Source organism: Panthera onca, chromosome A2 (assembly GCF_046562875.1).
Source record: "Panthera onca isolate mPanOnc1 chromosome A2, mPanOnc1 haplotype 2, whole genome shotgun sequence".
Classification (NCBI taxonomy): Eukaryota; Metazoa; Chordata; class Mammalia; order Carnivora; family Felidae; genus Panthera; species Panthera onca.
The window spans coordinates 150895447-150918367 of NC_138340.1; the positions used below are offsets into that span (position 1 = coordinate 150895447).

Consider the following 22921-nt stretch of genomic DNA (forward strand, 5'->3'; position numbering starts at 1 on the left):
CATTCGGCCTCACGCCCTGATCTCTGTCCCCCCATCTTCCCGCAATGCCCAAACCTCTGTGCCGTCTCCTCTAGCTCTGTCTTCGGCCTCGGGTGTTTATGGCAGTCACTCGGTGATGAAGCGCGTCACCAGGCAAATCAGGTGGCCTTTGGGGGCATCTTGAATGACCACGCTAGCCCTTTCTTGCAGCCCCGGTCACACTGTGACACGAATTAGATGTGCTTGTCAGGGAACTACGAGGGGCAAAGGACATGGGGTTACTTATTTTATCTCTGCTACTCTGAGTTGGTGGCATGTGCTTTGTTGCAGGGCTCTGTAAATGGAGTAGAGAATGAAGAGTGTTTGGATTACCGCGTGTGCTGGTCCCTGCTCCGTGGCCGCGGGCCGGGCTCTCAGGGAGACACTCTGGGGCCCGAGGACCGCATCAAGTCATGCCTCAGGGCCTGGAAGAGGCTAAGGAGGGATTGGGCCCAGATGTCCTTCTGATGCCCTTGGGACAGGGCGGTGCGGTAGGCCGTGTAGGCCAGGGTCAGCGCTGTCCTTTCAAAGTCCTCTTTCTTGAGGATGCCAGGGTGGCTGGAGAGGCTGGCGCTCAGCCGGCGGATGTCCGGGATGCGCTTGGGGATCACGTCATTGCAGATGGTGCGGAAGTCGGAGGCTTTCCTCAACGAGGAGAGCTCCTCGTCCTTGATGGAGATCTTCAGGTCAGGGCTGATGTCAAGTTCAGCTAGCAGGAACTGGAGAGAGACACGGGGCATGGAAAGACATGAAGCATTCAGGCTTCACTGAGGACACCAGTGTATTCGTTACCACGTGTGTTCATTGAGGGAGACAGACGAGGAAAGAGCTTTGGAATCCAAGAGACCTGGGTTCCAGTTCCGACCTTCCCACTAGCCGTGTAACCCTGGACGAGCTACTTAACTTCTCTGAGCCTCATTTTCCTCCTGTGTGAAATGGTTAGTAACAGTACTTCACTGGGAGGTTGGGAGAAATAAGTAAGGCAAATACGGACAACGTCTAACACTGTGGCTGGTACAATGCCCCTATTTAAGCGACTGACTTACTGTTATGAGTGCCCTGGACCAACCCCCGATTCCCTTTCTCCCCCCCACCCACCGAAGATCTTCAAAAGCATGCGCTGACGGCTTGGGGTAATTTAAAATCAGAAGCTGAATCTGAAGGATGCAGAGAATTGTACGAGGAATTAAGTGGGACACAGGGATTTGTTCTCATTTCTCACCTGTTCTTTAAGTGTAGGGTGGGGTAAGCCACACGCAACCCCTGCTCAGGACCAGGCTCATATGAGGAACGTAGCAAATACCTCTTGGACTCAGAGTTCTAACTCTCTTCTTTGTCTCTGACTCCCCCTAGCTCTAATCCATCTTCCATGCTGTTCTCTGCTATCTTTCTAGAACAGATCTGTTCACGTGACTCCCAATTTCCAGACGTGCCCGAGTTTGTTCCCCGTGGCAGGATCTGAAATCTCTCCCTCCTCCCCCCAGCTCAACTGCTTGGCTGCAGCAGGCCATCTCTTTCTTTTCTTTTTTTTTTTTTTTAGGCCATCTCTTTCTTAACCCGAAAGTTCTGGTATGTGGAGGATGTGGGAGGATGTCAAGGCAGGAGGGGGATTTGGGAGATCATTGTGGTTCCTCATTTAACAGTTGAGGAGATTCAGCCCCAGAGAGCAATGGGGGCATATGCAAGGTCGCACAGCTGATGGTGATCCTGGAATTTCCCCACTGAGTCAATCCAGGCAGCCTTGGGGGATTTGCCTGTGGTTTGGAGAAGGAGTGGGGTATTGGTGGCAAAGGTGAGCGAGGCAGAGGAAGAGAGCCTTCGGGGTGGCCCCAGACTGTCAGAAGCATACAGTTACTGGAGACATGGCTCTACTGAGACAATCGGGGTGGCGTTGCCTGAGCACCCCTGAGCCTTTGCTGGGGAACGTGGCTCTGCTCTGCAGCTCGGGTGCTGGTACTCGGAAATCTCGAATTTTGCCTGGACTGAACCCCTGCAATGCCATCATTCCCTGTCATGGCATGTGGGAAAGGTAGGAGATATGAGGAATACCTTACTGTGGGATGGGAAGGATTCGATGAATCCACAAACTAGTCTAGACCAGGCCCTATGACAGCAGAGGCCACTCATTTTCAGGGACTTCGGTCCCTTTGCCAAAAATCACAGCGAAGGTGCAATGCCTTTTGCGTGACTTGAATTGACCACTTTCTTGTCCTCCTACCTCGTAGAGCAGTTCTACTTCCTCCAGGGAGCTCTGCAGGACGGGATTCAGGGGCATGGATGAGGATCTCTTTGGCCGATGCGCAGCAGGAAAGAGCATGGCTGCAAGAGACAAGAGTTAGTTCGAGAGGCTGCTTGTGCACATGGCCTTCTCCCCACCGCTGACCTGGAGGTGGGCCGGCCCGTCTTGAAAGTGACTGACTCCACGTGGTGGTGGACGTGAAGCAGGAAGAGGTGACAGACGACTCTGGTGTGCCCCAGAGGGCTCCCAGGCATGTCCCATGTTACTATTTCAGACCAGTGATTTCAAACCCGCTGCTCATCAGAATCATCCCGGAAAGTTTTGAAAAACTAGATGTGTAGGGATATGGATACCTTAGGGAATTTATGTAAAGCAAAATAAAACAAAACAGAAACGAGCAGACAGCCCTCCCTGCTGCCCTCCGCCCCGCCCCCAGTTCAACAAATGAGTTCTCCAATAACACCGTTCCCTTTGTTAATACGAAATGCTGGTTTATATTTATTGACAACCCTTTTAATCAGAGGATCAGACTTCTGGCTGTTCCCCAGCCATCTGAAATCGAGCTGCCAAGACCCTGGACACAGGTGACAAAGGGAAGGCAGAGAGCCGCCACAAGCCCCTGACACTTGGCCCTAGGGGTGTGTGAAGCAGAGCTCAGGGCCTCCCCTGGGGGCGGGCTGAGAGGGGCACGTGGCGTGCCGTCACTGGTTTGCCAATGTTTTTGGAGATACTGCATTTGGAGGTGGTACCTGGAGGAAGACGGATGAGCTGAGGGGTGGAGGGGGTGGCAGAATTAGGAACTGACAGAGGGCAGGTGAAGAAGACAGACTAAGATAGGGTATGGGTGTAATCGTTACGAATCCCAGTTCTCCAGGATGGTCTTGGGTGGGAGCAGACAGCCCCGTTCACCCCACAGCCCCACCTTGTACCAGGGCGCCGCGCAGAAATGACTGGTAACCCTGCTGCCTGCAAATGAAAGAAGGGACCCTCTTCTTCAAGACACTTGCTTGTGCCCTGCCAGAAAACTGGGGAACCAACCGTAAACATCCAAGCCGTGTCCAGGTAAGTGGCGCCCCCTGAAGTTGCGCAGTGCGCGAATTGCATAACCATACGTGACCGCTCTCCTTCTTGATAACGGTGCCCCCGGGGCCATCAAGAAAGGGTCCAGGGACGCCCAGGGTATGATGGCTAAAGAAGTAGGGCACTGCGTAAGCATTTTAGAAGACTTTCTTTTGGAAGGGATAAAAATGAAACATCTTCAACATAGGGGACATTTCCTGAAAAGCACATTGGTAGGAATCTCCCACTTCCTGGAAAAAGCTGGCTGGTTGTAGTATTGCTATGACATCATTTCCTCCGTAACTCATTTCTTATCTTGACCACGTGTTTCTCACAGGCTACGACCCATATGGTTTTGTGTTTCTGCACCTCCAGCAGGGCCTGGCAGGCTTCCAGGGTGTGTGCAAGGTGCAGCTGTTGGCTGACCAAGTCCCTGCGTGGAACGAGGCCTTGAGGGGCTGACTGGCCAGCTCTGCCTCCCCAGAGGATTTGGGGGAGAGGAGCCTGGGAGTTGCAGAGCAATATTTCCTGGCCCGGAATTTTAGCAAAATTTGTTTTCTTTGCCAGTGAAGTGCCAGCTTCCCACGGAATCGTGGATTTGGGGGGTTGAGAAGGCCTTTGTCCCTGTTAACTGTTGTTTCAGGTGGGGCTCAGGAGAGTGAGGCATCTCCAGCTCTACCGGTTTGCAACCTTGACTGCACATTAGAATCACCCAGGGGAGGTGGGGGGCGGTCTACAGCCATACCACCCTGAACGCGCCCGATCTCGTCTGATCTCGGAAGCTAAGCAGGGTCGGGCCCGGTTAGTACTTGGACGGGAGAATCACCCAAGGGGCTTTAAAAAATATTGGTGCCTGGGTCCTGGTTCAATTGAACTAGGGTACAAAGGGGACAGGAAGATTTTTTTTCAAAGCTTCCTAGGCTTCGAATGGCAGCGTCTAATGGTAGCCAAGGTTGAGAATCAGAGGCTGTTTGACCTGATGTGTAGAAGGAGCTGCCCAGGCTATATGACCACTCTCAGGTTAGCCCAGGGGTTCTTCCTTCTGTGTGCCCTTCTTTTCTTCTTACCCTGAAGGGGTGGATGAAATTCCGTTCTCGGGATCTGAGAACAACTTTACTTTCATTCTTCTCCCTAGCGGGATTCCTCTCTTATAGTAAAATTACAAGTATTGTTCCCTTAAAATAATTCACACTGTTCCCCTCCCCCCCCACCCCAAATTCACACCCCAGCAGGTAAAGGGGATGAGAGGAAATAAATGTCCTGGGCATGGTGTCCTTTCTGTGTCCTGTCATCTCAGACTTGGGACGGCTGCCTTCTGGGAAGTTCTTCGCAGCGAAATCGTCTCCCCGTGAATACCGACACTTCTTTGACTCACACGCCCCAAGTGGACCCTGAGCTCTCAAAGAATGGGGAAGAAAACACTTCTAGATTCAAAGCTCAGCTTAATAATGAAAACACTGTTGTTTCCAATAGCTCTTAGTCTTAGTCTTCTTAAAATAGCGAAGATTGTTAGAAATAGCTTCAGCCTCTAGACCCAGGGACTGATGATTGCCCCAGACAGTGTGGGAGGAACATGGGATTCTGAAAGATGGCCCCCTCCCTCCTTGCTGTCCTGTTCTACCCACTTCCACTACATTCTGCTGGTTCTCCTCCCACTGGCGGTATGTTGGGCAGGTGTTTTCTACCGCCATGGGTGTGGAAGTGTAGCCGGCCCCCGGCCAGACATCTCAGAGGCTCGGCAGTTGCCCAGGTCTGACTTCCCATAAGCCAGGCGAGGCCTGGAGAGGAGGAATGTGCCTTCACGGAGATGCTGGAGGCAGCGCATGAGAAATAACCTATGTCTGGTCCGTGTCAAAACATTTGGGCGTAAAGTGAAGTATGCGGTCACTCCAGATGTTCTGGTCTCCGACAGTGAAGGCCGGACTCTGCCGGAAGTGAAAATGGCCAAAGCAAGAGCAGACCCGCTCTCAGAGGTGTCTATGGGTGAGGCTGTGAACCAGACTTGCTCCCTCATGGGTAGACCAACAGCCTCATTCCCCCAGGAAGCCCTTCCCCGCGACCCCGCTGTCCACCGTCCTTCTTCATCTCCTTAGGCCCTCGGCATCCTTTCTACACATTTCACATCTTGCCGTCCGTCACCCTGAAAGTGTTCATTCTGGTTGCCAGCTCCTGGGAGCGAGGGAGGGAAGAAGTTTCTGCTTCCCCTGTTTGACCTTGATGTCTGCATAACACTGGGCTTTAAGGGAAGCCTCAATGTATATTTGGGGATGATTTTAAAAACAAACCACGTATTTTTGTTTTTTTTTAAAGCCCAACAAGGGGCGTCTGGGTGGCTCCGTCGGTTAAGAGTCCGGCTTCCACTCAGGGCGTTATCTTGTGGTTCGTGAGTTCTAGCCCCGCGTCGGGCTCTGTGCTGACAGCTCGGAGCCTGGAGCCTACTTCGGATTCTGTCTCTCTCTCACTCTGCCCCTCCCCCATTCACGCTCTCCTTCTCTCTCTCTCTCTCTCTCTCTCTCTCTCTCTCTCTCAAGAATAAATAAACATTAAAAAAGAAAAACCAAAATCCCAACAAAAACAGAACTGCCATGGAGACTCCTCAGGCTTTGCTGGGGTTTTTCCTCTCTTCCTCCACCTCACCCCTACATTTATGGGGGTCGTTGTAAGGCTGTGTCCTCACGGAGAGTGATTAGTCAACGGTTTGGGGCAGCACAGTCTTCCCAAGGCGGAGGGGAGGGAGACCAGAGTGTCCCCACTGGATGGCCGTGAGCAACAGCACCTTCTCTGAAAGAGGGGACAGCGGGGGAAGCTAGAGACTGGCAGAAGGGTCCCACTCCCTCCTAGGCACTACCTGAATGTTGAGCCTCAGGCCGGAAGGCTACAGGGACAGGCGTGTCAAAATCACTGACTTTATGTGCCTTTTGCTTGATGTAAAACTGGGCCACTATGTTTTCTTCTTCTCCACCCGACACACCCAGCCCACTCTTCCAGGATGCGAATGTGCCCACGAGGACCACCCCGCGCCACCAGGGGCCGTCGGAGACTTCCACGTCTCCTCGCGCAAAGGTCTCCTGTATGGCTGGTCGCAGGGCAGGAAGACCATGGGCTTCTCCCCAGTTCCCTGACTCCCTGGACAAACGAGCCTTCGGGGGGAAATTGAGGCTCTGTGATAGGACAGACCAGCACAGAGCAAACGACTCACTTGCTAAATGTTATGCCCGTGCACCAAGACAGCCCGGGAACAGAGTCCAGAGATTCGAGCGTCATGTGTCGGGGCCTGTTCGTTCTGTCCACGTCTTCTGCTGAGAGACACATCTGGGCTGCGGACCAAAGTTGTTAAAATGTGGAGCTCAGATACCATAACTGTGCACGAGCCCACTGTGTGCTCATCGGCGTGCTTTGGGCTTTCCACATGTACCTTGTGAGGTAAGTACTAACTTGCCATGTCATAGATGAAGAAACGGGGAGGTTAAGAAACTTGCCCCGGGCCACCCAATTTGTTTGCCGTGGGACTGAGATGAAAGCCAGGCTTTGCGGGCTCCAAAACCCAATCTCGCCAGTAGGGAGAACAGTGCTGCCTTTTTTGTAGGCGTATCGGCCCAAAGACTGGGCTCAGGGAAGGATAATGTAGTTAATGATGAATGCATTTGGTATAAAACAGATTCTGAAATGAATCACGCACAATTTTTAAAAATCTCCGACTTACAATAATGTGAGACGCAAGGTCAAATTACTACATGCCTATGATTGCTCTCTTACATAGACCGCCGACTCCTTTGCTCTCTCTTGGTTCCTTTGTGACCACTTGGCAAAATGACACCCCATCTCTTCGCCTATTCAACTGCTGCACCTGCTCACCTGAAATGCGGCCAGAGGAAAACACACTCATGTTAGACGGTCTCCTTTTGAGTTCATGATCGTTATCCTCACATGGGCCTTTATGTGAAAAATTTTTTTAACGTTTATTTAGTTTTGAGACGGAGAGTGTGAGCGGGGGAGGGGCAGAGAGCGAGGGAGACACAGGATCCGAAGCAGGCTCCAGGCTCCGAGCTGTCAGCCCAGAGCCTGATGCGGGGCTCCAACCCACGGACCGTGAGATCATGACCGGAGCTGAAGTCGGACGCTTCACCGACTGAGCCCCCCAGGGGCCCCCTCACCTGGGCCTTTAAATGCTGCCCGACCATTACCCATACTTCCTGGTTCCTCTCACTTGGTTTCACACCTTCCGCCCTTTCCTTAAACCAGTTGCCTGTCTCTTGTCCGCACGCTCTGACTTCTCTGCTATTGTGTCCATGCTCCCGTCTCCACGTGGGTGTGCGGAAGTCTCCACTGAAGGTGGCCTTCGGCCTCTCCACCTTTTCTCGCCTGCATCGTTAATTGACGTTCCCCTCCTTACTGGATCATTCGCATCAGCACGACAACTGGTCTCTTTCTATCTTAGAAAAAGAAACCCCTCTTCACTGGCTGCCCTTCGTTCTCACCCACCTCTTCACATTGCGGAGTCCTGGCCTCGTCTTCGGCTCTCTGCTGTCTTCCGGCCACACTCACTTCCGTGCCGACTTTCAACTTCATATTCCAGACCAGACATCCATGCCCCCGACCGCCTGCAGGCATCGCCTTGCCCATTCGTCTCTCCTGAGCCCACACCCAGGCCCAACCCCAACACACACACACACACACACACACACACACACACACACACACACAAATGCACACACATCACACACATACAAACCCATCTCCCCCCCCATACCCTTCCTTCTTTGTCTAGTCGTCCCCATCTCTCTCAGTTGCTCAGGCCAGACACCTGGACTTTTCTATTTCGCATCCTACAGCCAACCAATCAGCCAATCTTGTGGGCTCTACCTTCAAAATATACCCGGAGTCTGGCTGCTTCTTGCAACATCTCTGCTCGACCCCTGGCTCCGGCCGTGAGCACCTCTCCCCTCTCCTAGTGGTGTCTCTGCTTCCATCCTCGGCTCCCCCCCCGTCATTCTATTCTTAATACAACCACTAAAGGGAAAACGTAGTTCGGATGCTGTCACTCCTCTGGCCAGAACCCTCAGTGGCTTCAATCTCGCTCAGAGTAAAAACCCAAGATCTCCAGAGGACGAGCAGGTGCTACAAGACTTGACCTCTTCCTACGTCTCTGAACTCGCTCGTCATTCTCCCTGGGCTCACGCCACCCCAGCTGTGGGCCCCACCGTTCCTTGAGCATGCCGCACCTGCTTCTACCACGGGGCCTTTGCACTTCCATTTCCTCTGCCTCGAATACTCTTTCTCCGGCAACTGAGTGGCTCATGCCCTTGCTTCCTTCAGGTCTTTAGTCACCTCTTTAGGGAGACCCTCCCTCACTTCTCTATTTAAGAATATAATCCTCTCTACTCTGTCCCTAACTTATTGTCCTCAAACAAACCAGATGTCTTATTTGTATAGGTGTTTATTGTCTGTTTCCCTCACTAGGGGACAGAATGTCAGTTCCCTGAGAGCATGGGATCATGTCTGTTTTGTTTGCTGCTGTGTTCCCAGTGGGCAGCATCCTGCCCACAACTGTTGAATGAACCGATGATCCATAGAAACACATTAACTACCCTTGTCACGCCCCTCCATTCTTTTCAAACAGAGCGCTTTACTAATTCCTTCTTTTCTAACAGGATGGTTCTAGAATTTATTTGCAATTCCAGGTGCCTGCTGAATATCAAAAGGCTGGTGTGGTCTCCTGTCTCTACCACACCCTCCCTGTATCTCCGAGGAGTCCTTATCCCTGCTTGGGAGAAGCTCCTTTTTTTTTTTTTTTTTAAGTTTATTTCTTTTGAGGGGGAGAGAGAGAGAGATGGAGGTAGTGTGCATGCAAGAGGGGGAGGGGCAGAGAGAGAGGGAGAGAGAGAATCCCATGCAAGCTCTGCACTGTCAGCACTGAGCCTGTTGCTGGGCTCGAACCCAGGAACCGTGAGATCATGACCTGAGCCAAAACCAAGAGCCAGACACTTAACCGACTGAGCCATCCAGGCACCCCTGGGAGAAGCTACTTTGAATGATCTCAGTCAAGGCTGGCACCTGTCCCTCCCCCTCCCCCCCACCTACCTTGAGCTGTCCAAGCTTTCTCACCCAGACCCGGGGACAGAAGTCCCCTTACACGGAAGAGCCTGTCTTTGCTTTGTGACCTGACCTTCTCTCTGACTTCTTGTGATCTGGGGCAAAATCTCCACCCACCCCACCCCCCTCCCCGTCTTCCAAATGTGCTCAGTAGAACAGAATGGTATTAAGGCCAACCATGGCTTCCACATAACCACACAGCACTTGTAGCAGAGAGCTTGTTGGGAAGGATTCCAACTGCACACCATATCAAGCCGAAGTACAACCACATTTTTAATGAATCCGTGAAAGCAACTCAGTGCAAATGATAGTGGGTGTGGAGGGGAAAAAAAAACTCTCATTTACAAAAGATCTTTTGGGAGATCTTATCGATGTCACTTACTTTTCTGCTCCCGGGCCAACCCTTTGGAAACCCAGTGGCGTGCTGAGGGAGCCAGGACCTTGGCCCCGCGTGTTGGGTTCCTCTGTGGGAGTGTTTCTGAAAGGGTCAGACTGCCCCACCCCCTTGGGGGAGCTTAGGGCTGCCGGGAGCACCCGGAGGGGACGTGGGAGCGCCGGGCAGACTCTGATGCCATAGATGCTGTTGCTGGGCTGGGGGACAAAATCCAGCTGTGTCCTTCTGGCGGAGGGACCTGGGGCTCATCAACTGCCTCATCCTCTGGTTCCCTCACCCGTGGATGGTCAGAATAGCACCTGCCAGTGGGGTTACTGCGGCCACGCAGGTGTGCTCAGTTATCCCGGTCCCGTCAGTCAGTCAGGACTTACTGAACACTGATCACCAGCCCTTCCCTTCATGGAACATTCGTGATTGAAAACACACACGCTAAAAGGGACACGTAAAGATGACATAAATCCCACCAGGTAACTAAAGGGCCATCCTTCTCTATTAGCCTGCTTTAAAAAGAATAATTTACGTGTGTTTAATAAAAACAGATATTTAATGTGTACATTCTAATATATACTTTCCTCTTTTTTTTTTTTTTGTTTTTAAAGACTGGTTAGCTCCCCTCAGCCCCCCAAGTGGAGCTCTGACAGGCCCTGGGGGCGCAGGGAGTTGGGCCAGGCATGTCCGGCTTCTACGCTGGCCTCCCGAACCACAGGTGAGTCATCAGGTCGGTCAAGTTGGTGGGGCCGGAAGAGCCTGGCTGGCCCGGAAAGCTGCCTCCCAGGGCGGAATCCTAGAGAGCACTCGTCGGGAGAGGCTGGGAGAGCGTTGGGACAGAGGGTGTGTTCCTTGTGGGTTTATTTCTACATTTCCGCTTGGGGGCAGGGGGTGGGGAAGGGTGGAGGCCGGGGTGCTGGCGTGGGGGTGGGGGTTGGGGGTAAGGATGAAGGCCAAAGGAACAGTTAAGTATGTTTGGAAAAATTGTTGTGTACTTGGGCGTGACTCTCATTCCGTCTTTAAAAGAAAAGGACAGTTGGGTCTTCCTTTTATAATTAGGAAAAAATGTTAAAAATGAAAAAAAAAATCAACTACGTGGAAGACTTTTGATGATGGTTGCGGGACTCTGTCATTTGTGGACTCCGAATCCTGACGGGAACCACTAATCTGGCGCTTAACACGGATGCCTCATCGTGTCCTCTGTTTCACCAGTGCTGACTTCCCGTCTCCAGATGGATTTGTTATTATTATGCAGGGGGCAGACCTTCCCCAGGGAGGCCCCGGGGCAGTCACTTGGTCCCAGGCTGCTGCTGCAGAACCCTCTGTTGAGCACCCCAAACTTCCTCAATGAAGTTTTTTTCAGAGGTTTAAGTGGGAGGTGATAGCTCACATTTAGAAGGTTCTTCATCGCGTACAAAGCGTCTTGTTTACACTTTGAATGTGACCTTCACCACGAAGCGGGGAAGATAAATTTTGTTACTGTTAATACGCGACTTGTTAGCGAACCAAAGCTCGGAGAGGTTAAGAAGCTTGCCAGACGTCACACGACCAATTAGAGGCAGAACTGAAATCTCTGGGTTGCTTGTGGGGAAAGCTCATGATGTGCCTCTGAAGTTTCCAAGCCTTGTTACAAGTCAGATTATCTCATTTGCCTTTCTAACAGCCTGTGCATTAGGAGGGTGGATGTTGTCATCTTTCTCTAAGAGACAAATTAAGGAAGGCCCCCAGTGTCGCGCAGGGGCAAGGGGCTGAATGTAATGCCAAGATCTCTTTGCTCTCCTTCTAAGTGTCGCCTCCAACGTTTGTGCGTATCATGAGCAGAGGTGTGTGTGGGTGTGGGTGATGTTACCAGACGGAAAAAAAAAAATAAAAAATAAAAAATAAAAGGAAAACGCTACATGAATTATTCGTCTCTGGGCAACAATCGCTTCACAGCTCGGCTCAGAGAGCTGGCAAGTCCCTGATCACAAGCTTAAAAATGAGGGAATAAGAACCTCAGATAACCGCGGTGGCTTTGCTCCCCGCCCATGTCACATCCGTTTGCCCTGTGCTTCTCTGTTCCACACTGGCTGCTCCTTTCCCGACACTCTCCCTGAGAACCCGGAGGCTCATCGTCACCCCCGCCGTGCCCCCGCTGCCATGCCCGTCCTCATTCTATTTTGGATCTCTAGAAACACCTATGAGCCTGACTTCTCTTTCCAGCTCTCTTGGGGAGAGAGACCTCAGTCCATTTCAAGCAGTGGAGACCGTCGGGTTGAGCTCTGCACGGAGTGGTCCTCACTGCTGCTCCCTCGGTCCCCAGCAGTAATCAACTGTAATTGGCTGGACGGGCGACCAGTGTCTGCCACCCGGAGCCGGTCCTGGGCACAGAGAAGAGGCGCCGCACGGTCCCCAGGGGAAGGAAGTCGGCTGTGAGCGAAAAGCCTTGCCGGGTTCCCTCCTCTCCGGGGTGGACTGCGGGGCCAGTGGGAGTAGCCGTCTGGCACACACGTGAATGCTAAGGGTCACCCTTGCTCTCCTGCCACTGGGCCGGCTCTCCCCAGCTGGAAAGATGTGCCCAGTCTAGCTCAGGAGCCGCGTGGAGACCTCCATGTGGCCAGCCCGTGGCCAGGGCCCCTAGTCGGGTCCCCCGGGTGGCAGGCCTTTTGCAAGCCAGCACCCAGAGCCCCGGGATACTGGTGTTCGTCCTGGTACCTGCTGTTCATGTGCCCTGTCTGGCTGCAGCAGGGGGCGGGCGGGCAGAGGGGCTGGAGGGAGACTACCCACATCCACGGAGCAAAGATAACTTGGCTCTGGCGTGTCAGAAAGGGCTGTTTTCTGCGTTCTCCACCTCCACCCAGATCCCTCAGCGGCTTTGATGTGTTTCAGCGTCCCATCCCCCATCACCTTCTAGCACCTTCTCACTTGTCAAGAAGCATAAAGTAATTGGCAGAGACGAGATAAAAGAGGGGTGTGTGTGTGGGTGCCGGGCGTCTAATTTCCTTCTACCGTCTTACTCTCCCCCCCCCGCCCCCAGATTTCTAATTGCATTTGAGAAAGAATAATGAGCATCAAATAAATACAGAGCAACTTACCCCTGCTCCACCTGTGGGACACCGCCGCCTGAGCATCATAACACAACAGCAGAAGCAGCAGCGTGTTCCAACACATCTTTTGCTCCAAAAAGGTGACACTTGTCCTCGAACCCAATGGGACCTCAGGAGCTACAGGTATGCCCGTGCTGGTCCTCCCAGTGTGAAGGTAGAGTTCTTACCCCCCTTCCCTTTACAGAAGTGCAAAAGGCGTCCTTTCCTGCCCCAGAAGGGTGGAGGCAGAGACTGCCTCTTAGGGGGGTGGGGACACAGGAATTGGGACCTCTGCTAATTCGACTCTCTCTGGGATTGGGGGACCGGGCTTCCACAGAGAGACTCTGTTTTTGAGCACATCTGGAGTGACTCACGGGGCATGTGATCTCCTTGGCAGTGGGGTGGATAAATATAATTTCTGTACTTGAGTTCCATGTGTTGGATGGACCCACTGGAATTTTTCTTTAGCAAACAGACTCGTGGAACTTGTTAGAGAGCCCGGCAGAGAGCTGGCTGCTGTCCGCATCAACACACACACACACACACACACACACACACACACCCACACACACAGCAGAGCCAGGGGTGTAGACTGCAGGAAGAGCCAGGAGGCTTGGCTGGCAGACCAGACACTGGGGCTGGCAGCCCAGCCTTGCCTTCAGGACAGCAGAGTCATTGTGGTGTCCGGGCTGAGTGTCACTTGCTGCCCTTCCCCTGAGCTGGACCTAGCCACGTTGGTGCCTGGGGCCGGCTCTGAGAGCCTTCCCCAGGTGGCAGGGTCAGCGGGTTGTGAGGGGCAGAAGCAGAGCAGTGCTGTGGCACGGGGGTATTGTACATGCGGGTAACCATCCAGGGACCCACAGGTGACCCTCTCCTCCCGGTCACATTCATGACGCCCCAATTTCTGGGCTATGTCTAGCTAGACCTGGGACCAAACCGCTTTGATTCTCCTGAGCAAAATGGTAGTGTTTTTCCATGATCTTTTTGGGGGTGACTATTTTTTATTGAGGTCTAATTGACATATAACATCGTGTAGGTTTAAGGTGTGTACAACGTGACGATTCGATTCGATGCCCTTCTGTATTGCAATAAGATCACCACTGTGGCGTTAGCTAACACCTCTATCGTGTCACGTAATTATCATTTCTTTCTCGTGGTGAGAACATTTAAGGTCTGTGATCATTTTTTTTTAATATTTTTTTTAACGTTTATTTATTTTTGAGACAGAGACAGAGCATGAACGGGGGAGGGTCAGAGAGAGGGAGACACAGAATCTGAAACAGGCTCCAGGCTCTGAGCTGTCAGCACAGAGCCCAACGCGGGGCTTGAACTCACGGACCGCGAGATCATGACCTGAGCCGAAGTCGGCCGCTTAACCGACTGAGCCACCCAGGCGCCCCCGTGATCATTTTTAAAGTACTGCCATGGACACCTTGGTTTTTGTCTCATACCTTCTTGACCTTCTCCGAAATGGTAGATGTGTAATGCCGGAGCTCGAAGGACATTTTAGGATGACTTATGTGCATGGTTTCCCACCTAAAGAGGTGGTGCCCAGGGTGCAACGGCCCCTGGAGAGACCTCAAGGTCTCTCTGCTTTGATCAGAACTGAATTTTTTTTTTTATCCGTTACAAGAAGTTGCTTGAAAAACAAATTTGACTATAAAATTTGAAAATCACTGATCTGGGATGCCTGGGTGGCTCAGTCAGTTCAGCGTCCAACTTCAGCTCGGGTCATGATGTCACAACTTGTGAGTTTGAGCCCTGCGTTGGGCTCTATGGTAACAGCTCAGAGCCTGGAGCCTGCTTCGGATTCTGTGTCTCCCTCTCTCTCTCTGTTTCCCTCTCTCAGTGTCTCTCCCTTTCTTTCTACCCCTCCCCTGCTCATGCTCTGTCTCTGTCTCAAAAATAAACATTAAAAAAATTAAAAAAACCCCACCGATCTTACTAATATTGACAGTAGCTATTGGGTACTTAATTTGTTTCAGGCGCTGTGCTAGGCCCTCTCCTTGTCTTGACTGATTTAATGCTTGCATCGAGCTCTGAGGTCTGTACAGGACTGCTCTCCTGTCTTGTAGGCATATACTGTGAGTCACAAATGTAATTTAAAAATTTCTGGTAGCCCCATTAAAAAAAGTGAAAAGAAACAGTATTATACCAATCATAATGTTATATTTTATTTAACCAAATATATCTAAAATATAATTTCTACATGTAATCAATATACGTCTCAACAGAATCTTTTCTATTCTCATGTGTATTTCGCACAGCACATCTCAGTTCAGAACAGCCACATTTTAATTTATTTACTTATTTTTAATGTTTATTCCTCTTTGAGGGACAGAGAGAGAGCGTGAGCAGGGGAGGGGCAGAGAGAGAGGGAGACACAGAATCTGAAACAGGCTCCAGGCTCTGAGCCGTCAGCACAGAGCCTGACGCGGGGCTTGAACTCACAGACCACGAGATCATGACCTGAGCTGAAGTTAGAAGCTTAACCGACTGAGCCACCCAGGTGCCCTCAGGACAGCCACATTTGAAGGGAATGCTTAAATACGTGTGGCCAGTGGCTACTGCACTGAGCAGAGCAGGGCTAGGAGAGGTTCTGTCACCAGATCACCACAGTAAGTTTAGTTATTGCCTCACAGAAATTCTACTTTCTTAGCAACTGTTACCTGTACAAAACAGTGTGATCAGTTCTAGTGTCCATGATATACATCGCATCCCCAGAACATACTTATATTATAACTTGAAGTTTGTACCTTTGACCACCTTCACACATTTCTTCTATCTTTGGCAACCACCGATCTGTTCTCTGTTTCTTTTCTTTCTTTTCTTTTTTTTTAGGTTTTACGTAGAAGTGAGATCATATGGTTTTTGTCTTTCTCTGTCTGGCTTATTTCACTTAGCACAATGCCCTGGAGTTCCATTCATGTTGTTGCAAGTGGCATGATTTCCTTCTCTCCTATGGCTGAGTGATATTCCAGTGTGTGTGTGTGCGTGTGTGTGTGTGTGCGCGTGTGTGTGTGTGTGTGTATGCACACACACCACCTCTTCTTTATCCATTCATCTGTCAGTGGACACTAGGTTATTTCATGTCTTGGCTATTGTGAATAATGCTGCAGTGAGGATGGGGGTGACATGGCTGGATCAAATGATAATTCTATTATTAATTTTTTGAGGCCCTCCCCCCATGCTGTTTTCCACATTGGCTGCACCATTTTGCATTCCCACCAACAGTGCTCAAGTGTTCCCTTTCCTCCACATCCTCACCAACATTCGTAATCGCTTATCTTTTTGATGATGGCCAAGCTAACAGGTGTGAGGTGATATCTCATTGTGCTTTTGATTTGCATTTCTCGGGTGATGAGTGATGTTGCACACCTTTCACATACCTGTTGGTCATTTGTTTGTCTTCTTTGGACAAATGGTCAGTTCCTCCATCTGTTTTTTAATCGGATTGTTTTTTTTGGCTACTGAATTTGTATGAGTTCTTTATGTATGTTGGATATTAGTCCCTTTTCAGATATATGATTTGCAAATATTCCTTCCCATTTTGTATGTTGCCTTTTCATTTTGTGGATGGTTTCCTTTGCCATTCAGTGTACTTCTTTTTGTTTAATTAGTTAATTTATTAGTTCAGAGAGAGAGAGAGAGAGTGTGTGTGCACACAGAAGAGAGGGACAAAGGGATGAAGAGAGAGGACCCCACCACTACAACATGGCAGCAGGAGGCAAATGTCTAGTTTCTCCAGGAGCCTCACTGGAGGCTAGGAAACCCCTGGCCTAATACACTGACTTTTTCATGCTCTCCTTGTTTTTCTTACTCACACAGCAATTCTGCGCACATGGGCTGAGACCAACAAACCCTGGGCTTCTGTGATGACACAGTAAACCCACAACACTGGAGCTTCCCAGAGTTACTGATTGTGTAAAGAACACTTTGGGGGGTGGGAAGGATGTTCTACTTAAGGCAACAGCCTTTGACTCCATTTTTACCTCTGAACTCCCGCTGCCCTTACCCGTGTACCTCTGATCAGCAGCGGTTGCTTTACAGCTTAGTCATACCTAACCATTTACTGAGTTCTGACCACATACCTGATTTTATTTCATTCAGTTTTCATGGCAAGTCTGTTTGGTGGATAGTATAACAGAGCTCATTTTATGTATGGCAAATCGAAGCTTAGAAAGGATAAATAGCTAGGGTCACACAACTCTTCAACGGTAAATACTCTTATAAGCTACCTAGCAGGGGTTGAGATGAAAACGAAACGCCAGTGAAACAGCTTCTACACGCCGGAAGCATCATGCAGCAGAGGGACTGTGGGGCTGGGCCCATGCAATATAGAGTAATAGGTGGGGGGAGCTTCTGGTCATTTTGAGGGCTTCAGCACCAAAGTGGGACAGTCAATACCCATTGGTTTGTCATTCACTAATTCATGCATCTAGTCTTTGGGCATCAACTCTTTGAGTTGATCAGGCAATAGGCCTATCAAACCGAATGAGGGGTCATCCCCAGCATCAAGAATCTGTATTCTAATCAGGGAAATAGGCACCTCCATAGATATTTAGAACATGCCATGTTAGATTTAATGATGGAGGATCCTATGGTAGGAAACGAGAGGGGAGAGTTATCAGGGAAGGCTTCTTGGAGGAGTTGAGACCGGAATTAAGTTTTTAGGGATGAGTTGGATTTAATTAGGTTGTGGAAGAAGGAACAGTGCGGTGGGGGTTGGATAACCCGAAAAATGGCACAGAGGGGAGAGACAAGTTGATGTGTATGTGGAACTAAAAGTGGTGGCCTTGTTGGAAGATCAAGGATGAACCAGGTGGCAGTGGGAGGCAGGCTGGGAGGGAGGCAGGGCCCAGTCAAGGAGAGCCTTTTGTGCCATTCCCGGACTGTGCGCTATCGGGAATAGGGAGTCATCGAGGCCACTGTCGGGGGAGTGAGGTGGCCAGCTTTATGGTGGCTGTGCTGCTGAGGGTGGATTTGACAGAGTAGAGGCCAGTCAAGGAGAGAGCAGATACGAAGCCCTAGGGAAACATGATAAGGACCTGAAGCAGGGCCGGGGCTAGTGGTGAATGTGAGGAGTGCATGACTTGAGCAAGCTGGAAGTGGTAAAATCAGGGGCACGCGGTGATCTCACAAAGAGCTGAGAGAGGAGAGAGGGGGCAGACCAGAAGTTCTGGGGTGTCCCTAGCTGAGACTGTGGGCACGGAAGGAGGAGGTGCTGGTTTCAGGGATGTTGTGACTTCAGTGTGGAGGTGTGGAGTTTGTGTGCGGGGCCCGCGTTGCTTGGTTTCTAGGCGCTCGCTCCCTACTGTGCCCTCGGTGCCGTGCAGCTACTATTTACCTGTGGGCCTTGGGGATGGCTTCTCACTCTCTGAGCACTAACCTCTGCATACGGGGGTTCTCTGCTGTGGTCTCAGCGGTAAGGATGGGAGACAGCGTAAACTTTTCTCGGAGAGAAGGGTTCTTTGTAGATGGATTGGGATATGAGTGAAAATAGATCCCCCATTGGAAGGAAATATGGACACCATGGCATAGCTCTTTTGGGGTCTCCCCCCTTAACCAAGAGGGGGGCCTTAAGCTCCCCTCTTTATCTGGTTGACTCCATTCATCCTTTGCATTCTGGCTCAGGTGTCCCTCTCCCTGGGAAGCCCCTCCTGGACTCCCTGCCTAGAGCGATTTTCCCAAGGGAGCATATTTATAGTGCGTCAACCTATCCTCTGTATCTCAATCCATTTGTAATTTTACTTTGTGACATTAAAAAAAAATGTTTTATTTATTTTTGAGAGAGAGAGTGTGAGAGTGTGAGCGAGGGAGGGGCAGAGACAGAGGGAGACAGAGGATCAAAAGCAGGCTCTGCCCTGAGAATGTAGAGCCTGATTCAAGGGCTCGAACTCATGAACTGTGAGACCATGACCTGAGCCAAAATCAAGAGTCGGACGCTCAACCGACTGAGCCACCCAGGCACCCCTTTACTTTGTGAGATTTTGATGAAGCCTATTAAACTGTAGATTGTAAGCCCTATGAAGGCAGGGGCTATGCCAATGTTTGCTCACCATTGTATCCCCAGTGCCTTCTGACACTTAGTAGGTGCTCTGCCAGCAAGGCAGCTGGGCAGTAGGGGTCTCTGTCAAGGTCCTGGCAGAAAACAGGTGGCACTGTTTAAAAAGGAGCTGAAGCATCTAACGTAGAGACTCTTTACAAGGAGGGAAAGCGTTAAGGGACCAGTCCAGGGACTCATCACAGTGGAGGCTGTTACTATGTGGGCGGGATCGAAATAGGTCCCCCAAGAAGATATTTTGAAGTCCTAACCCCCAGTTTCTGTGAATATGATATTATTTTGAAATAGAGTCTTTGCAGATATAACTAAGTTAAGATAAGGTCAGTTTGGGTGGGCCCTCATCCCATGTGACTGGTATCCTTTGAAGAGGGGACACAGACAGAGACACATGAGGAGAAGACGGCCATGTGATGATGGAGACGGAATGGGAGGGATGCACCTGTAAGCCAAGGAATGCCAAGATTGTGGGCCATGATCCGGAGCTAGAAGGGGCAAGGAAGGATCCTCCCCTCCGTGTTTCAGGGGGAGCGTGGCCTTGCCAACACCTTGATGTCAGACTTTCTAGCCTCCAGAACTGGGAGACGATACACTTCTGTTGTTTTCAACCATCCAATATGTGTCGCTTTGTCACAGCAGCCACGCGACTCTCCTACACCCTCCCTCCACCTGGGGGACAAAGGAAGGAAATAAAGAGAGGCCACCTGCCAAGAGCTGGGGCCCAGGTGAAAGAATACAACCACTGCCAACTACGGTCCAGTAGGGAACAGGGGAATACACGCCTTGACCTCTCTCCTCTCCCCCTTTCTAATTTCCCTCTCCTGCTTCCATTAGTCTAACCCATCTGACAGCCAGAGGGCAAGGGAGTGGGGCGATGGGGTCTGTATGTGTCAGCCTCCTGGGCACATGGCAGAGTGGCCAAGGGGGAGAGTAATGTGAAGGCCGGAAGAATAGATCCCATCCCGTAAGTAAGTAAGATGAATGGGAGCAGGACAGAGGCAGAACTCCAAGATCATTCTCGTTTCTAGTTTGGGAACAGACAGTTTTATGGCACTGCTCCATTTCTATCATGCAGAGAAAAGAGAGGAGACCTAGGTTTTAAGAGTTGGGACTTTTGTGTCTGGCTTCAAGCCCTGCCCCCTGGCTCAACACCCAGGTTCTGAGTCTTATGAAGCCTCCCTCTCTGCGTGGCCAGCCGGCACCTTTAGGCTGGATTCTATTTTAAGGCTGTAAGTGAGGTAATTTGGTGTGACAACAGAAACACAGCTGTAATTATGAAGGGCCAGCCTCTAAAGCAGAAAAGTCACCGGGCCTGAAGAGTTGCCAACACAAATGACTCAGTAGTACGTGCACGTTTGTGCCAGGCTGGGCCAGGACACCCCCCGGCAGCACAGAGGTCCCCTGCACACAGAGTAAAAGGAACATTCGGGTGATTCAGCTCCTGTGGCGACGTAAGGCCTCCACATCCAGGCGTCGGCAGTTCTACGGGCCCGGGCAGTCATTTGGGGGAGTAAAAGTGAGGCCCACCAATTGATGGGCCAGTTGAACAAAATGGGCCGGATCTCTCCTCAGGTGGACATGCCATCAGGCTCAGGCTGGGCAACAAAGCCCCGGAAGCCGGGTTTACATGTCACCACAGCATCTGACATGCGATCAGTTCAGCCGCCTGGCTCCCGCATAGACGACGTGACCGCGTGGTCTCCATTGTAAGTGCAGGTGCCGTGTCTGGGGAGGCCAGAGAGTGGAGAGACTGTGTTTTTGTTTGACTTGTCCAGCCTGGGATCTTTGTGTTTCTCAGATTAAAAATAGCCAATTAGGGGGCGCCTGGGTGGCTCGGTCGGTTGAGCGTCCGACTTTGGCTCAGGTCACGATCTCGCAGTCCGTGAGTTTGAGCCCCGCGTCGGGCTCTGTGCTGACAGCTCAGAGCCTGGAGCCTGTTTCAGATTCTGTGTCTCCCTCTCTCTGACCCTCCCCTGTTCATGCTCTGTCTCTCCCTGTCTCAAAAATAAATAAAACGTTAAAAAAAAAATAAAAAAAAATAGCCAATTAGACCCTTTGCTTCTAGTGTGTGTGTGTGTGTGTGTGTGTGTGTGTGTGTGTGTGTATGTGTGTGTGTGAGGGAGGGAGCTAAAACAGGGACATAGCATGCATTCAGATTTCACTGGAACAGATTCTAGACATTCCTATCCATCCCTTAGGCTTCCTAACTCTATTCGTGATGCTACTAGTCCCTCTCAGAATTGACCCAGTTGTCTTTATATGACAAACAGGTGTCCACCCCTGCAAGCCACTGTGGAGAAAATATTAGTGGTGGCACTGTCCTCTGAGAGGTTCCAACTTTTTTTTGTTCTTTAGCGAAAGCAACTGCCAAACAGGATCCCCCAAAGCAAGTTACCAGGGAATCTGAGATAGGCAGATGGGTAGACAGACAGATGGATCGATGGGCCCATCCAATCCAGTGCTCCTGGGGTTGCCTCGCCTGAGGAAGCAGCTGAAGGAGTCTTTGCGGGAGGGGCTCAGATCTTCAGTATGGTCTTCTTCTTCTTCTTCTTCTTCTTCTTCTTCTTTCAATTTCATTGAGAAATTATTGACAGACATCCCTGTAAAAATTTAAGGCATACAGCATGATGGTTTGATTTGCACACGTTGGGAAATGATGACCACAGTAGCTTCGGCTAACGTCCATCTTCTCGTAAAGGTAGAATAAAAAGAAAAGAAATTCTCCACGTGAGGAGAACTCTCAGGACCGACTGGTCAGGACACCGCTGTCCTCAGCAGTGTTAGTTGTAGTCCCCGCACTGTACGATGTGTCCTTAGGACTTACTTATCTGATAACTGGAATTTTGTATCTTTTGACCGCCTTCCTCCAATTCCGCTCCCCCCGGTATAGTTTTCTTGACTGAGCACAGTCCAGAGGGATCCCTGCTGTGGCTTCCAGAAGGCACTCTGCTTATGGTGACTACATACCCCGGGGAAGTAAAACTCCTCTCCAGCCCTCAGCCCCTCACTGCTGTTGGCACGGCCGGTGAGGGCTAAATACCGTTTGATCCCTCCTCAAGACTTCTCATTTCCTTTGCATTTTGTCCTCCAATGCCCTACCTACATACTAATAAGAACCTGGATATTTTTGGATATTTAAAGGCAAAGGAGCAAGGGCCTTAGAAAATATCAGCTGGATTTCTAGTTACTACCAACTAGGGATGTTGGTTAAGGCATGCTATTTGCACTGCAAACTGTAAAGAGGGGTGTCTCAGTTACACAAAAAAGTATAAGTCACACTTGCTCAAAGAATTATGACCTAGGGGTGCCTGGGTGGCGCAGCTGGTTAAGCGTCTGACTTGCGCTCAGGTCATGATCTCGTGGTTCGTGAGTTCAAGCCCCATATCAGGCTCTGTGGTGACAGCTCAGAGCCCAGAGCCTGCTTCGGATTCTGTGTCTCCCTCTCTCTCTGCCCCTCCCTGGCTTGTGCGCGCGCCCGTGCCCTCTCTCTCTCTCTCTCTCTCTCTCTCTCTCTCCTCTCCAAAATAAATAAACATTAAAAAAAAATGAAAAAGAAGAAAAGAATTATGACCTAGAAGGCAAGACATTTAATATATGCTTTTAAATATAGAAAATATAGAAAAAAACTTATAGTCAAGACAATATCTGCGAAGAGCAGTGGATATTAAATGTGTGACACAGCCCTGCAGTATGTTAATCCACTGGGATGTTGGGAATGTTTGTTACAGGAGTTAGGCCTACCCTGACTAATATTCTGTGTGTGTGTGTGTGTTGGGGAAGGTGGGAGTGTCAGAGAGGTGGAGGTGGTGGTTGGGTGATTCCAGAAGGAATTTCTCAGAATGGAAAGTTCACTGGGGTGGGCGTCTTGGCTGTTCTCTGGCTAGGATTCCATAGAAGGCGAAGACATTGCCGAGACTTTATAAAGGAGGAAGTGATTGGCGTCCCTGCAAGTTAAATCCCACCTCTTGCCCTGAATTCTCGCCTTGAAGGGATTTGATGAATGG

The 22921-nt window shown here is 50.6% G+C and overlaps 1 protein-coding gene and 1 long non-coding RNA gene across 2 annotated transcripts in view; one reads left to right on the plus strand and one right to left on the minus strand.

Moving 5' to 3' along the window:
• Window positions 1–392: 392 nt before the first annotated feature.
• On the minus strand, window positions 393–12974 carry FAM180A (family with sequence similarity 180 member A). The gene is made up of 3 exons (XM_078438937.2): window positions 12866–12974; window positions 2237–2337; window positions 393–737 (listed from the first exon to the last, which is right to left on the minus strand). Exons 1-3 carry the CDS (start codon window positions 12939–12941, stop codon window positions 393–395), a joined length of 522 nt encoding a protein of 173 aa, XP_078295063.2. The 5' UTR covers window positions 12942–12974.
• The window catches only part of LOC132679566 (uncharacterized), a 190615-nt gene continuing 168401 nt past the window's right edge, over window positions 708–22921 (plus strand). Inside the window, exons 1-3 of the long non-coding RNA XR_014137335.1 lie at window positions 708–3319; window positions 6292–6739; window positions 10403–13000. This is a non-coding gene — a long non-coding RNA (uncharacterized LOC132679566). The remainder of the gene's footprint in view (window positions 3320–6291; window positions 6740–10402; window positions 13001–22921) is intronic.